Source organism: Diadema antillarum, unplaced genomic scaffold (genome assembly GCF_040938485.1).
Source record: "Diadema antillarum isolate AM-2024a unplaced genomic scaffold, OU_Dant_1.0 seq00000423_RagTag, whole genome shotgun sequence".
NCBI lineage: Eukaryota > Metazoa > Echinodermata > Echinoidea > Diadematoida > Diadematidae > Diadema > Diadema antillarum.
Genome location: NW_027271406.1, coordinates 1,382,501 through 1,399,520, shown reverse-complemented (window position 1 = coordinate 1,399,520; position 17,020 = coordinate 1,382,501). Strand labels below are relative to the sequence as shown.

The 17,020-nt window shown below is 38.9% G+C and overlaps 1 protein-coding gene across 1 annotated transcript in view; it reads right to left on the bottom strand.

Moving 5' to 3' along the window:
- LOC139732467 (voltage-dependent calcium channel subunit alpha-2/delta-3-like) overlaps positions 1-17,020 on the bottom strand; it is a 48,083-nt gene that overhangs the window by 16,940 nt on the left and 14,123 nt on the right. The window contains exons 5-18 of the mRNA XM_071643329.1: positions 15,352-15,502; positions 13,786-13,860; positions 11,344-11,433; positions 10,732-10,842; positions 9,907-9,985; positions 9,254-9,303; positions 8,852-8,935; positions 8,650-8,706; positions 8,309-8,389; positions 7,381-7,533; positions 6,331-6,372; positions 1,643-1,714; positions 820-881; positions 283-404 (exon numbers count right to left, since the gene is read on the bottom strand). Coding sequence (XP_071499430.1) covers positions 283-404; positions 820-881; positions 1,643-1,714; positions 6,331-6,372; positions 7,381-7,533; positions 8,309-8,389; positions 8,650-8,706; positions 8,852-8,935; positions 9,254-9,303; positions 9,907-9,985; positions 10,732-10,842; positions 11,344-11,433; positions 13,786-13,860; positions 15,352-15,502 — 1,229 coding nt within the window. The remainder of the gene's footprint in view (positions 1-282; positions 405-819; positions 882-1,642; positions 1,715-6,330; positions 6,373-7,380; positions 7,534-8,308; positions 8,390-8,649; positions 8,707-8,851; positions 8,936-9,253; positions 9,304-9,906; positions 9,986-10,731; positions 10,843-11,343; positions 11,434-13,785; positions 13,861-15,351; positions 15,503-17,020) is intronic.

Sequence of the window (17,020 nt, the reverse complement as noted above, 5' to 3'; positions counted from 1 at the left end):
GAAATTTCCATTACTTCTCAAATTATTGTTTCTGTTAGAGGAATGTGCCAAGATACACACTTGTCATGCTTGTTGAATAAAAATGCACACTTAGAATGATGCAAGCATTGTATGGTTTCTCTATGTAAGATTCAGAAGGTAGCCTACCATACATCGGCAAATATTTTGCCCTTATCTTTTTCTTTGGGAAGAAACACTTCGATCGCGCATATAATCACGAGAACTTTACCGAGCTATAGGCTGAACGCAATGACACATCAACTTGAGGCACATCGTACTAACCTTGCTGTATATCGCATATCTCTGCCCGATATTCAAATTGTCCATCCTCGCTCGAGTTCACGAAAAGTTCGGGTGTTTGAAGCCTCTGGTTGTCGTAGGCCTCGGGCAAGGAGATGCCAAGACTATGGAGGAAAAATGATTAAAAATTGATATTGGGAAAACGTCCAGAAGCCAAGAACAAATTAAGAAAACTTATGCTAGTCTGCGAATCATTTTCTAACGACTGATATACAAACAAGGCAAATATTTCTTCATTTTGTGACGCATATTCCACGACAAATGTATTTTCATGTATTACGCTTCTACATTTCTTTTGAATTTATATCACATCTGCATGCACTGTAGACATAAAGTCATAAAGCCACAATTTTTAACGTACATAGGTTATAGAAAAACAATATTCTTGTTCCGCCCTCCAAGATTAAACAGATCAGAGAAACTTGGGTAGTTATATGGCTGTTTTATGTGGGAACTGAGTGCATGTGATTGAGATGAAATACCAAATTAATGCTAGGATGGTTTCTAAAAGAGTTTTACCTGTAAGGCGTGTGTGCCAAAAGTGTGTAGTAGTATTTGTTCCTTCGGCTGCTCACCCGTTTCTGTGTTCATGCAAGGTAGAAAATTATACACGAGTTATGAATGATAGATAAATAATGTCATACAAGCACAATATTTCATAGTACTATTATACGTGCAAACTTTCCGTATACGGTACACAGCTATACGTAATCTTGATAAGCTACCTTTCAAAGGTAGGGGTCAGACAAGATGCGGTATGGACTCGTCTATAACATCAACTCGTAGGAAAACTAATCTATGCAGATGAGTTTTCACACTTTGAGATGCCATTATGTTTCTTCTTCTGTTTATTTGTTTGTTTGTTGTCGTATTTTGACATGTTTCCTCGATATGATTGAAGATTCGTTATCTTAAAATACAGCTCTTAGCAGTATATGACGATGAGATCAATCGAGCTACGAATACTTTCTGAAAAGTATCAAAATCGTACAATTCACTATTCAGATTCAATTTCCGGTGCATGTGTACACTACCGGGCAGGTTTATCTTCTACATTAGCAATGATATTTCCTGCAAATGCAATCAACAGAATAATATTATGTACGAATCCGTACGAATATTCTGCCTACGAATCACTATTCAGATTAATGAAATGAAGCAATGGCGAAATTGCCCATGCATGATGTGTATACTGCCATGCTCAGACAGGTGGATAATAAGCCAAGATTGTTCCTGCGAATGTAATCAACAGAATACTACTCTGCATTTTATCATTTTATGATATTCTTCATTCTTCTACGGACATTTCGACTGGTGTGGCTGAATGAACCACATAGCTTACCAAGTCATCAAACATTTGCTTAATGACCATCTCATAGACACCGGTCTCTCTTCGGACCATCGAGTCTCGGAGCTATTCCAAGTCAAAAAAAGAATGAGAAAAAAGTACAGAAAAATCAGTATTTCACGTGATGACGAGAAAGAAAGCAAAATAATGTCACTGTGACGAACTCTGCTGGATGTCATCAATTTCTGGGATTGCTAAGAAAAAGTATTAATAGATTGATTACTTTGGGGAAATTTTATTATTTCTTCTTCGGAGTAGAATAACAAGACTTTTGACATTCGCAATGTTTTGTAATGAAATAGTTATATAAACTTGCACGTATTGACAGCTGTTATCAATTTTAACAATGAAATCACCGCATAATGAAACTCAATGAATGATGGACAATCAGACACAAGGGATTCCTGATAATCTACATCAAGTGGTCAATGAGTATTCCCTAAAGGAAATGAAAGGTTTGATAAAAGAAAATGCTATCCAAACCAAATCAAACGGAGTTAGTCTTCAAAATATAAAAAAAGCCCAAAAAACAAACAAACAAAAGACGTTGTCTAAATGAGTAACGGGCGGTATTAAGTCTGCAGACACTGAATCAAAGAGCAAAGAACTTTGTGGTCTTTGCCTGGATCGATTGCTTTGAGAGGGGTTTGATGACTTCTCGACAAGTTAATGAGATTTTTAAAAAAATCAAGAAGATACGTAGCATTTACATGCATGTTTTTGGTGTCGTCACACAAAGCTTTTTAGTGATGACACTCACATAGACATCACAAAACTTAAATTAATCTCCACTGTCATACATCCTTCCTCTTGGGACGGTCTCTCGAAGAAGGTGGAGCGCACAATGGGCCTGTACTATATCTTTCATCTTAGATCGAATCGCTGTTTGAGTGCTATCACAGCAGTGAATAAGACTGTCAGAGAATACATACATAGTTGTCACTATGTATTACTCTGCAGTGACAGTCTACAGTAAGAACACTATGCGAATGTAAGCAATTATCTTCACACTGGTAAATGTACACACATGCTGCCATTACGCTGACATGATAGAACATAATGCATGAGTAGGTGATTGAGCATAATACTTCATTCAAATATTAACAGGTCTCTTCATTATTGTAACAAGGCATAAACGTGGTTAATTAGATTTGAGCGTCGGGGAAGCCCAAATTCGATACACGTTTGTTCATGATAAGTATTCATGACCACATATAGTGTGTGGTTATATTCTACAGCGCATCCACGCACTATTTGGGAAACTTAACTCCCAAGTTCAAAGTAATTTTGAGAACAGGAGTAAAGTCATCGAACAGTAAAGCAGTCATCACAAATCAAAACTACACAGTTGTTAATATTTTCATACATTAGTTACACGCACATAACTAAACATTAGATGATGAAATGACAACTGTCCAATTGAATCATGCATAAATGACGTCACAATTATCTGTAAGTATCACCAGCCGTATACTAGTAACTACTCCATAGTAAGAATCATCATTACTGAATACCTATAACTCTGAAAGAAGGGGATGAGAAAGGGAGGATTTGGCGAAGACTCTGATGCAAGTAGATAAGAAACTTGAGAGGGCATAACAATATTACGTCATCTAGTTTACATATTGCATAAATCATTATCGAGATATATCATCGATACACTGCTTCATGATTAACTTAACCTCTTATCTTGTGTCTTAAGTTGATGGAACTGTTCATTCGATGTCAGCGTTTTTATGAAAGTTGATTCTAACATGGAGTAAACTTATAATAATGAGTGGAATCCAATATCTCTTCTACCGTTACAAACGTCCACCACCATGATTATCATCCATGTTTTGAAGGCATGATTGATTTTGTTGCTGTGTTAATGGTTTAGATTTCCCATGACATGATATTACCAGATGAAAGTGGGGCTTTTTACATCAGTTAGAATCAATATACCCTTATTATAGAATAATGGGAGATCGCCATTGATAGTATGCTTTTTTGGTGCAAGTTACGAAAACTCTCTTATCATCTTTATCGCCTAGCTATCTGAAAGCTTCTGGGCCTTTGCATCATTAAATTTCCTCCTTGAGAAATTGAAATCTTCATGTGGTTGCTGAAACATCAGTTTCAGGAGTTTCTTGAAGCAAATATTGATTTGCACTCAAGCGGATGTTGAAATAAGTCTAGTCAGGCATAGCGTATTGTCAAACTCCTTGTACCGACTGATATTATTAATGTAAGCAGCTTTGCCTCGTGGTAAGTAGGTTCTCTACGAGCTTCATTCGATTATTACGCTATCAATATATACTGCTCCTGTCAAGACAACGCATATAACTTATTATACTTCAGAGCATTGTTTGCGTTGGCGCTCATAAGAAAGACAAGAGACCCGCGGGTCTAGCGCTCACCTGAGTATCGCAAGTTCACCTTTCACGCAGTCACTGATCTAAATTATTCACAGCTCTACCAAAATTTGACCAGGCATTCTCAAGTAGAAGATGAAAATGTACAATAAGGGCCCAAATTTTTTAAGATTCCTTAATTTGGGGGGATTGGGGCCCTCTGGGTCCCTCTGGGTGGGGCATGGTGCCCATTTTGATAAATTGAGATCCTGACCCCCTAGGGATGCTACCTGCCAAGTTTGACGAAAATTCATTATGAGGTTTTCAGGAAGAAGATGAAAATGTACAATTCAGGCCCCCATTTGGACCTTCCCAACCACCCACCCCTACCCCCAAAAGGGGCACCCCTGGATCTCCTATGAACAAACTTGAAACTACAGTCATTAATGTACTCACTCATAGTATTATCTTAGCTCTATAACTTCTGATTCTAGAGAAGATTTTTTAAAGATTCCTTCATTTTGGGGGTTTGGGCCCCCCCTGGGGGCCCCCTGGGTGGGGCATGGTGCCCATGTTAACAAATTGAGATCCTAACCCCTTAGGGATGCTATCTGCCAAGTTTGGTGAAAATGGGTAATGGGGTTCTCAAGAAGAAGATAAAAATGTACAATTTAGGCCCCATTAGGACCCCTCCTCACCCCCCTCCCCTGGGTCACAAGGGGGGCACCCTTGATTCTGCCATGAACAAACTTGAAACTACAGTCATCAATGTACTAACTCATAGTATTAACTTAGCTCTATAACTTCTGGTTCTAGAGAAGAAGATTTTTACAGATTCCTTAATTTTGGGGGGTTTGGGCCCCCTAGGGGCCCCCTGGGTGGGGCACGGTGCCCATTTTAACAAATTGAGTTCTTATCCCCCTAGGGATACTACCTGCCAAGTTTGGTGAAAATGGGTAATGGGGTTCTCAAGAAGAAGATGAAAATGTACAATTTAGGCCCCATTAGAACCCCTCCCCACCCCCCTCCCCTGGGTCCCAAGGGGGGCATCCCTGATTCTGCCATGAACAAACTTGAAACTACAGTCATCAATGTACTAACTCATAGTATCAACTTAGCTCTACCACTTCTGGTTCTAGAGAAGAAGATTTTTACAGATTCCTTAATTTTGGGGGGTTTGGGCCCCCCTGGGGGCCCCCTGGGTGGGGCATGGTGACCATTTTAACAAATTGAGTTCCTAACCCCCTAGGGATGCTACCTGCCAAGTTTGATGAAAATGGGTAATGGGGTTCTCAAGAAGAAGATGAAAATGTACAATTTAGGCCCCATTAGAACCCCTCCCCACCCCCCTCCCCTGGGTCCCAAGGGGGGCATCCCTGATTCTGCCATGAACAAACTTGAAACTACAGTCATCAATGTACTAACTCATAGTATCAACTTAGCTCTACCACTTCTGGTTCTAGAGAAGAAGATTTTTACAGATTCCTTAATTTTGGGGGGTTTGGGCCCCCCTGGGGGCCCCCTGGGTGGGGCATGGTGACCATTTTAACAAATTGAGTTCCTAACCCCCTAGGGATGCTACCTGCCAAGTTTGATGAAAATCGGTCTTGGGGTTTTCAAGAAGAAGATGAAAATGTAAAAAGTTTACGCACGACGCACGACGGACGACGGACGACGGACGACGGACGACGGACGACGCACGACGCACGACGCACGACGCACGACGCACGACGGACGCCGGACGAAGGGCGATCGCAATAGCTCACTTGAGCCTTTGGCTCAGGTGAGCTAAAAACATGCACCGTATGCTTTCAGCAACATGAAAACAACTAATTATCTAAAGTCACATCAACAGTACTTTATGTCTAAGACGGACGAGACAACTATTGAAACCTACTTGACATAAAGGAAGAAAAGTCGGCAAGTATATAGGTGTTAATCATGTCTAATTCATACGTCTTCCATAACGTTGATGCTAAGTACGATGTTATCATATATAATTGACAAGGTTGGTGAAGAATTAAACACTATTCCACTTGATTAACACATTACTTATGCATGACATAAGCTGAGATATGAGAAGTAAACAATCTGTAACTGCGATGTATATTACACGTCCTTTAAAGAACAATCGCATACAGGTATATAAACGATGCAAAATATTACGAACTGCTGCGATGAAGGGTTAGTGGCAAGATAAACTTATGCAAGGTCTCAGAGTTATTCAACTTTAAGGTGTTGCACTGAGCGTGTTAGAAGTATGTTAGTGAGAACATGCAGTCAGTCAGTGGCAAAGAATGACACCCATCTCTCTTTGGAGATGTTCCATGGACAACTATAATTCGTCACCTGGTTTTCAGGAAGTTCAAGTGAATTCCGGGGCAGAGAAGCCTGACCAAGAGAGAGACACGAATCGATTGTCCAACAAAAGATAAATCAATCATCATATGATAATGAATTATTATAGAGATATCACAATAACTGGTAGACGATGGTGCAGAAAAACTCAGTAATGCATATAAGTTATAAACAAAAGAAGCATTTACAGTAATACTTTACAGTTACGATGATACCAGTGCCAATAATACTATCATTCCGTTGGGTGTAATAGAGTGTCTGTGTTACTCGTATATTCAAACCACAGCAAGAAGAGAAGTGGGGTGGAATAGAGTGAAAATGTGTGAACGGACGAATTCCCCAGCTATATTCATCCCGCCCTTCGCAAGAAGTGTGACGTGATAGATACGCACGAGTTCTGACTCTCCCACATCACTATCGCCTCGAAGCATAGAGTGGGACACGGTATGATAGCCTTATGGACGATCCCACCGAGTTTAGAACCCATGAGCTTACCATTGCGAGGCTGACAACCTACTAAGTCAATTCTCCCCACCTCCTTCCAATCCGCACAATCATGAGATAATTGCCAATTACAATATGGTTATCACCAAGAACACCAATTCAATCGTTTCCATATTTTGATTACTCAACAGGTCTTGACTTATTCAAAAAGATTTTTTTTCTTTCCATAGCCATCGAACGTTAAGCATATCAATACCACAGTTACCCACTGTAGCAAAGAGCCGTGTGATATATGGGACGACGATTTCAACTACAAGATGATAATGAGAAGGGGCATCACGCCAGACAATAAGAAAGGTATATGGACATAGATAGATGATAGATAGATAGATAGATAGATAGATAGATAGATAGATAGATAGATAGATAAATAGATAGATAGATAGTGATAGATAGATAGATAGATAGATAGATAGATAGATAGATAAATAGATAGATAGATAGTGATAGATAGATAGATAGATAGATAGATAGATAGATAGATAGATAGATAGATGAAAGAGAGAGAGAGAGATGGCTAGATAATGTTCAACTTACCACATCATCGGTATCCGACAGTTCTACCTCGGATAGATCCACACTGTTGTAGTTCGGTTTGATCAAGCCGTCTCCATGCAACGGTCGCAGATCCGGATGAAAAAGGATGTAACCGTTGTTTGTAATCGCGTAAGAGTATCCGTTCACGCCGAGCTATATACATATATTTTTTTTTCAACATAAGGAATAGAAATTTTAAAACACAAAACATAATATTAACTATAATAATATCCTCATCTTGGTCTCTGGAGATATTTACAATCTAAATTGTTTAATGTATTAAGCTGATAAAACTCTACTTTGTTAACATACACCAACTGTTATCAAGTTTTTCTTGATGTACGACATCATCCGAAATGAGGGATGCGGAATGAATTCCTGTTTGTGTTTTAATACAAATAAAAACACACACACACACACACACACACAAATACATGTACAAATAACTTTGCGTGGAGGCGAGAAGAATACGGACTACAGAAGCAGGTGCCCTGACATCATCAACAGGCTCGGTTTTTTTTTTTTTTTTTGTTATTATTATTTTGGGTTGTTTTTTTCTTTGCTATGGCGCGCCAAAAGGAACCATGTCTTATTCTGTTAAAAAATAAATGATTTTGGTATAAAATCACCCAAAATGTTACTGTTATGTCAAAATCAAGAGCAACAAAATCACCAAATGAAGATTTATTTTGTAACAAAATCATTGGTGAGTGTAGCATAACCAAACGGACACGGTTCCTTTCTTTGCGCCATAGCAAAACAAAAAAACAAAAACAAAAAAAGACAAAACAAAGACAAAACAAAAACAAAACAAAAACAAAAACAAAACAAAACAAAAAACCCGGACCATTGCCGTTTCCGTGCTCGGTGTACGGAGACCTTTACACAGTGATTGTACAGAGCAGACTAAACGGGTTGGACATCTTACCTGAAAAGGTGGTGTAAATTTCTTCATTTCCACAATGGGTACGTCCGTGCCCGCAACTCCCTCCAGTACACCCATGTCCATCTTTCAAAAAAACAAAACAAAACATAAGACACGTGTGCGATACGAAAAGAGATGGCATCAAGGAGATATCATTACTACAAGGTTGATTACAGGGTATTCGTTTGTTTGTTATTGTTGTTTTTGTTCCGCTATCATGTGTATGAAATGTCACTACGTATCCCTTTTCTGCGGGCAACAGTTCTTCATATTCCTTCACCAGTATTTCCTGTATGTGTCATTCAAAGATAAGAAGCATGACCTCTTACAGCTTAACAGCTTACCGTGTCATTTCTGATATTGAAGACGGGTTGCGATACAGTCGTTGTCAAGCCGAGTCCCTGGTAATCAAAAGGGGGAAAAATGAAGCACAAAAGAAATCAGTCTCTGAAGCAATCCATTATACATCCCTACAAAATTCGATAATACGACGATCTGAACAAAACACATACAAAAATAACAACAACGACGCAGAACAGAACTCACCAAAGCATCATGATAGACGCTGCTCCAGACGGTTTTTCGAATGCGCTCGTTGACCATCGGGCGACTTAGTACGTGAAGGTAGCTCTGAGGGGATAGAAAAGGTTGAGTAGCAGCATAGTAAGTCTAACATTAGCATTCCCTTGGAGCAACTGACTCTTGATGGTAGAGAAGTATATTAACTATAAAATGGAAACATTTACAATAAGTGTTGTAAGTGACTGCACTTTTCCGTGGCCGAAAACGTGCTGTATCGCTATATTCATTTTAGTTTTTGCAATGATATTCTTGGCAAATGAAGGAATTATTCATCAAACCTGAATGGAAATAATGAATTTGTTCGTGGACAAAAATTGAGTCTTTCTCAAATGAAGGAAACCCATTGACAATACTATTGGCTCTTACCGTGACTTGCTCTTCAACGTCCGATATCGTAGCCAGTCTTGTATAATAGCCTTAAAGTCAAAACAAGACGAAGATACGGCGGCTTAGAAATACAACACACTGCGGGCACTTATACTTTTCAATGGATGAGTAACAAATTCACCAATGAAACTATTACGGGTATTATGTCAGTTGAAGTTTTTATACTTCATTGCACTGGGAATGTGATAATACATCTCGATTTTATATCTTAATTGTCATTAAATTTGTCTGAAGTATACTAGGAACCTATTGATGTCGAACTATATCCAAATTCCCTGCGATATTGGTGACAAGTGATATTCTGCTATTTATTATCATTTCATGCATGGTTGCTATATGATTCCCATATTTCCAAATATAATTGAGTATGCGCTCCTACACCTATACATATTCAAGATGCCCACTTTGACTGATATTAAAATCTCTACTTCTTCAGCTTCCTTGTCATGTAACCATTAGACATATGCCCGCCTGTCTTGCATGAACAACATTGTGAACATAGATCGTACTACAACGACAATTAACGGCGTAATGTGTCTCTATAAACATGCACATAAATAAATGTTGATGGTAACATGGCAAACAACGAGGGATTGGTACAGCTGCATAACTATCTTGATGGTATGAGATACCTTTGTTACTGCAGGCAATTTTGACGAGGTTGGTGGGCCCATCCTTTTCTCGTCCCGTCTGGTACGTGAAAACGCGAACCTGTAATTCACGTTAAACCGGGGATAAAGGGAAGCGTGAATGATCAATGCCAAACAAACAAACAAACAAACAAACAAACAAAAAAGCACACAACCCGAATTCATTCAAATTCCATTTGATTTGATTTGAATTGATTTTATTTGATTTTATTTGATTTGATTTGGTCGTTTGTTTGTTTGTTTGTTTGTTTGTTTGTTTGCTTTTGTCATCCACGGTTATTGGCTTCATTTTTGCCATGTTTGGCAGCTGGACAGTAAGATTCCCCCTCATGTAGTTTGAGCAGTCGTTTTTATTTGCTTTTGGAATACATTTAACTAGTCTTGATTTAATGTAACATTATCTATTGTGATCTCTTCTGATACGGGGGAGCTGTAGCATCGTGGATAAGTTCGATTCCTGTCCAGTGCTTTCACCCTTGGACAAGATGTTTTTACCAACCACGTCCCTCTCGACCCAGGTGTATAGATGGGCACCTGGCGCTGTGCGCTAGGGTAGTAATAAAGGCAGGGCCTCTGGTAGAGCATTGGCAACACTAAACAGGCTACCCCGGATAAAGATTATTATAATAATGATTATGATGATGATAATGATAATAATAACAATAATCATCATCATCATCATCATCATTATGATTATTAGGATTATTATTTTCATTTTAATCATTGTTATCATCATATGCATCACTACATGTACTGATAATGTTTTTCCTATCTTTGTATGCATAGCGTGCTGTTACTGTTCTTTACCGTTTGATTTGGGTTGTGTTCTCTGAAGACATCCTCGGCAGTCTCGGTTAGCATGTCTGACAGGATCATAATGGCCTGGTTACACCCCGAACCTCGCCCCGTGCTGTTGAACTAAAGAAAAGATCGACGTCGAATACGACCCGACAAAGTAAATTATTTATTGACTGTGAAATCATTCTGGACTCATATCATTATTGACAACGGGTCATAACGGCATGATCACGAAAAAGGACAGTCTCATAATGTAACACAAATGCACATGCCTATCATAATCACGCGTCACAGTTTGACTATGATAATGGAGCTGCAACACGCGGGGTTGTAGCTTCATGAACAGATCAATGCCCATATAGTTCAACCGACTGCGTAAGCGAGGAGGAAGAAAAAGAAATCAAAACATCAAATCTTTGCTAAAATCTTCGAGTAAATCGCTCCCCAGTGCATTCACAGACGTAATTCGGATAAACCGTATTACTGTATAGCCCCACAAGTAGCAATCCATCAAAATTATCTACGTCATTACGTTCTGAATCACAGCCCCTAATCGCCAACATAAATCGTAATCGTATATGTGGCTGGCATACCCCAAATCTCATTATCTTTTGCACTTACCGATTCCAGTAAGTCAAAGGCGTGACGCACTGCTCTCTGGAGGTCCGCCATACCGTATGGTACAAGCGAAGATAGCGCCGACTTAATCAGCTGAAAGAAGATAATCAAATGAATCAACACAATCAAATTTGGTTTGAATTTAGACCAATACCCGTATACAACACAATAGACGAAGAGACGTGATGAAATTATGTTTGAAGCAATTTCAGCAATTGTTATTGATGCACAGCTCATGGTATAGGTGCGATTTGAACCGGAATGTAAGAGTGTTGCATATTTATTTTGCATTGAGGCTGAGTGGTGGGTAAAACAATAATAGCAAAACAAGTAAATCAACCTTCAATCTGGAAACGTTGCTGAAATGCCACATGCTGTATAGATAGATAGATAGATAGATAGATAGATAGGTAGGTAGATAGATAGATAGATAGATAGATAGATGATAGTAGATATAGATATATAGATAGATAGATAGATAGATAGTTAGATAGATAGAAGGATAGATGGATGGAGAGGCGGGTATATAAATGAAATAGATACAGAAAAGAATGATAGACAAGTAATAAATGAATAGACTAGTAAGCACTAAAAAAAATGGACAGAGAGCTAATCAATAGCCCCTTGTGCCATTAACCATAAAAACATATAAAATTACGGAGAATGAAGCACTTCCATAATCTCTGTTACTTTCTCAAGTCAGCAAAATGATATTAATTTTTACGGTTTGCCATGGTTAAAGATCTGAGTATAAATCAAATATAATATTTCACACAATCTGAGCGCTTGGGCTCTTCACCAAAAACGAATCAGTCATGAAATCACCGTCAAAAGCGATTTATTAGAAAAGCGATTTATTAGAAACGATTCTTCAGAAGAGATGAATCAACAAACTAATTGGCTGGCTCGTAGTTTTATATTTGATGATGGCATGACGTATTACCCTCCAGTTCTCATATAGCATTATTCACCTAGCAATATTTCCCACTTGTACACTTCAATCGAAAGGCTTTGTCAACAGAGCATGGGACAGAAATTTCGCCTCCACATCAACTTTTTAATGTAAATCTCAAGCGACCTCGAATCGCAAATACATTGTGTCTTATATAATAATACAGTTAATTTTGAGTAATATCCCAAACATAATGACGTTATAATGACGTGCATCAATGAAATCATTCCAGTTTTGAAATGTAATCGTCTGTATCCGACACGAAGAAAAAGAAAATACATCCATCCATCAGCCATTTCCATTATTATGTGCAAAAAGGAATTGGTTTTGCTGCTTTGAAGAAACCCAAATATGACATTTTGAGTATGGAAACTCAAGGACTTTGTTGATCATTTACTTCCGATTGCCGTGGTATTTGCTAAATACGCAGCAATATATTGAAAGAGAGACCTTTCAATTCCCGATAAGATATCTTTCTTTTTTCTTCCTCTGGAAACATACATCGATATATACACGAGATTGACTATTTGGAGTGTATGTGTGTGTGTGTGTGTGTGTGTGTGTGTGTGTGCTTGAGTGTTTCAGAGAGATAAAGATAGATTTAAAACGAGAGGGAGAGAGGGCAGATGGAAAATCATAAGATGTGTACGCTGCGAAAAAATATTTGTCGAAGTTTATGACGGCCTGTGACAGCGCTTGGAATACGATGTCATCTCTTTTTGTATAAAGATAATTTTGATTATGGAAAGCATCCTTGGTCTTGCAGAGTTAATGAGTATGGGAATTTATTGCTGTTCTCTTTGTCGTCATTTAATTGTTTGCTCATTTCCAAGTATGTTTTGTGCATTAAGAACTTTATTCAAGGGACAGTATAATTAAAGATTTTATCAATGCTAGCATGTCGGTGACGTGTAAGGTTATAAAGATGCAAAACAGTATGAATGAACAGCAATGCTCACTCAAGGGGCACTTGACATATGAAAGTTTACAATTCATGTTTTACTACCGCATAGCAACAGTTGTGATATTCAAAGACTGAGTGGCAGTGACCCGGAAAATTGAGGGAACTCGTTACACAAGGATGTCTCGAATAATATTACAGCAACTACTCGAACTAGAAAACACAACAGGATGCTGCGTGTGCATTTAACTTCGTTTTTTTGTTTTGTTTTTTTGAATCCCCACCCTTACGGATTTTTTTTTTTCTAATCGTAACAAGTGTAACATATGTAAATGAGGAAATGACGTATTGCAGCGATGGGGTGTCATGCAACCATGGATATGAGGATATCATAATTTGATCAATTTCGTTGCATTTTCGTCGATCTACCGACAGTGCAAGTATCGCCGACAATGCCTCGATTTCCCCTGAGATTATTTCTTTTGCTATAGGTCACCGCTCACTGCATGTACACACAAACACAAATACAACGACGTGCACACACACACAAAAAAAAAAGGAACTCGTCTCTACAATAGTCCTGCGTACTCACATTCTTGTTATCTGATGTGGCCTGTACCATGGTGTCATTGAAACAGGGCTGGATGAATCTTGTCTGGTCGTTGAACTGAGTGACGATAAATACAAAAACAGGGTGGAAATGTGCAAAAACATATGAAGCAGAGATCTCGACAGGGACAGCATATCTATTAAGAGTCAGTGTTTGGTATTATCATCAAGATTTAGTCCGGCACGAGGGAAGATGTTTGCCCAGCATGTACAGGTGTCTAGAGAGAAAAACACGACACCTGCATCAATAAAACATGCCATCCGTTTCAAACACTAATAGGCCTAGTCCATATTCATCTCCATTCGAGTGAGTGGAATGTTGATATTCTGAGATCCCTTTATGGAGGCAGAGTATGGATTACTTTCAAATCTTACCAACTAACATTATGCATCTGCCGGAGAATATTTGGACACGAAACGCGTTCTCTGAAGTTGGCATTAATTAACCTCCTGGGTTCCATAAACAGAGACGTGCATTTTAAAAAAGAATAGTGCGTTTGTGCGAAGTTTAAAGAAAGAGCAAGGCACAAAATAAATCAAACATTCACGGATACTATGTATTTTCTGTCTTTCTCATACTTCAATATCCGTCTTACACGAAAGACATAATAAATCAACTTATATCATTGTAATCATTATGATGTTGTGATGACATTTTCTATCCTTATCCAAATATTTCTATCCAAATATAATTGGACTAATAGCTGTAACCAAGCTATCATACATGCACATAAATTTTCGGAATCGCTCTGAATTCTACTCCAGTTATACATTGCTTATTATGCACGCAGCACACTGGCGGTACTTAGGTGATGAGTCACAGGGCATAAAGCGCAAAAATTGCCATGCGTCTGTATCGATTTGAATTGTCTTTAGTTTCTTTGATGACGAGCAACAAGATAAAGCAAGGCCAATATTGCTTTCATTTGTGTGAATGCAGAAGACTCACATTTACAAAGCTTTTGTTTAGTGCAGCAAATCAGCGTATGTGGATACTGCATGTATTACAAAATAAGGAGATTATGATTATTACGCAGTATAAGGTTCTCGAAGCAAACGCCTTAATAAAGACACATTTTCCCGCGCATCACTGGGTTCAAGTTTCCATGTACTAGTAATTCGATGTATTACTGAAAACACAAAAAGAAATACAAACACAAACACAACTGAAATTCATTCTAGATCAAAAGCAAGATCCGTTCAACGGTCACATTCAAGACATGAATCGACTGCGGAAGCTTTCCCCATACAAAGGTATTGTACCCCCTGGGGAATTTTCGCGCGTAAAATGCAACACTGACCAATCGGAAGATAATGGTTCACAGTCAATCCGTAATAACCTGCAGACGAGGACAACACACGGTCTTGCAAAGGGCATGACGGTCTCTAGGCACTTATGCGTACCAGAGGTATAACACGTCAGTGTGTCACCTTTCGCACAGTAAATATTTGGAAATGCGTCACAGTTTACACGGAAATAAAAAAGGAAAGCGTCGTAAATCTGCTAAAAATAAGAATACGTGTACACCCAGAAAGGGTATCAGCTTACACTGATGACGTTGACGAAATCGTTGTCGCCGAACGTGTCCAGAATCTTCTTGATGGCGTACTTGGCGATCTCGACGTAGAGACCCGTCATGCTACCACTGACGTCGACAAGAATGACGACGTCTTTGGAGGAGGTGGCGCCCTCAACGTACCTGGAGAGATAGGTGTGATTTTTAAGAAAATGAATGATTGCTAATTAGAGTATATCAAAACTAGAGACTAACTAATATGTATTACCCTACATAACACTAACTATAGCTAATGCAATCCAGAATCCACCTATAAAGTTTTATTTTATGGGATGGAGAAAAAAAATATTAGTAGGTCTTCAGTAGATATGAAATAATTGACACGAACACATTGGTAATGTCAATGGACGCTTGACCTGTTAGATGAACAAGTATTTGGGTGCAAGATTTCATGGAATTCGTTCCGGTCAGCATTCCTTATTTCACTTGTTTTTGTTTTTGCTTTTTCTTACACAAACCTTGCAGTAATGGTTTAACGGTAACTCTCATTTATTGGAGGGGGAGGCTATCTTGATTTGTGTTCTTCATTGTTGTGAAAAGGAGTCCAGACAAAGCTCAAAATGAATTTTCATATTCTGTTCACGAAAAAACAAACAAAATCGAGGGACGTCCAAATTGATAGAGCCACACGTGATTGTTCAGCAAAGCCTAAAATCAAATCTGCATTCGACTTTCGCGCAGGCAAATTGTCATGCGTGACACTATGGAGCAAATTATTATCATGAATGCGCAAGTACATTTTGGAAGGGTCTTTAGTGCTGTGAATCGTCACAAGTGTGTTAATTGGTGACCGGCCATTACACTTACACTGCAATTCTCATGACTCAATTGTGGAATAATATTGAATGCATAAAGTTTATGAACGTCATGACATCTTCTGGGTCATCTGCATGATGAGTGCTCATTGTATTTTTCTATACATTGTGAGCATAACATTTTGAACATGGGAATTTTAATTGGAAAATAAATATGACGTCCTCAAACTTCATCCCATAGCACAGAACGTAAAGTGGTTTTCTTTCTCACTAACTAGTTTTCGGAAATAGGAGAACAAAGTGGGAGGAAGGAGCGCATAGCGCAGCCGGATACAATGATGCTTTCGCTCAGGATAGATTGCCTTGTATCACTCCCATACAGCGCCGAGATCCGAGACGAGAATTGCATCGCATTTTGGTCTCATCGGTGAAAGGCTAGCTGAGATCCCCTGTCAACTCATTGGAAATGCAGCGATCGATCATGGAAAGATTTCGATGGGATGGGGGCGCGGGTGGGGGTGAGGAAAATGGGGTTAGGGACGGGGGGAAGGCGGAGAGGGAGGGGCGTACGGGGAACCATTAATTTAGGCATATGCCCGCTGTGTAGACGAGGGATCTACCATGCACCGCACAGTGCATGCATTATCGAGGATCAGTTGAGTAGAGGGAACTCGCGGAGAAAGCGACTCTGCAGATGCAGTGCAGAAGTAGATGAACACAGGGAAGAACATTATAATCGTTTTCATCTAAGTACACTTTGTATTCCACGAGAATCTATCAGCTCGGCTCCACCTTGCATACATAAAATGAAGTCTAATTGCACGATAACCTACGGTACAATATACAAAAATACTAGATCTAATTTTTAAGTGATGCCCTGGGGATA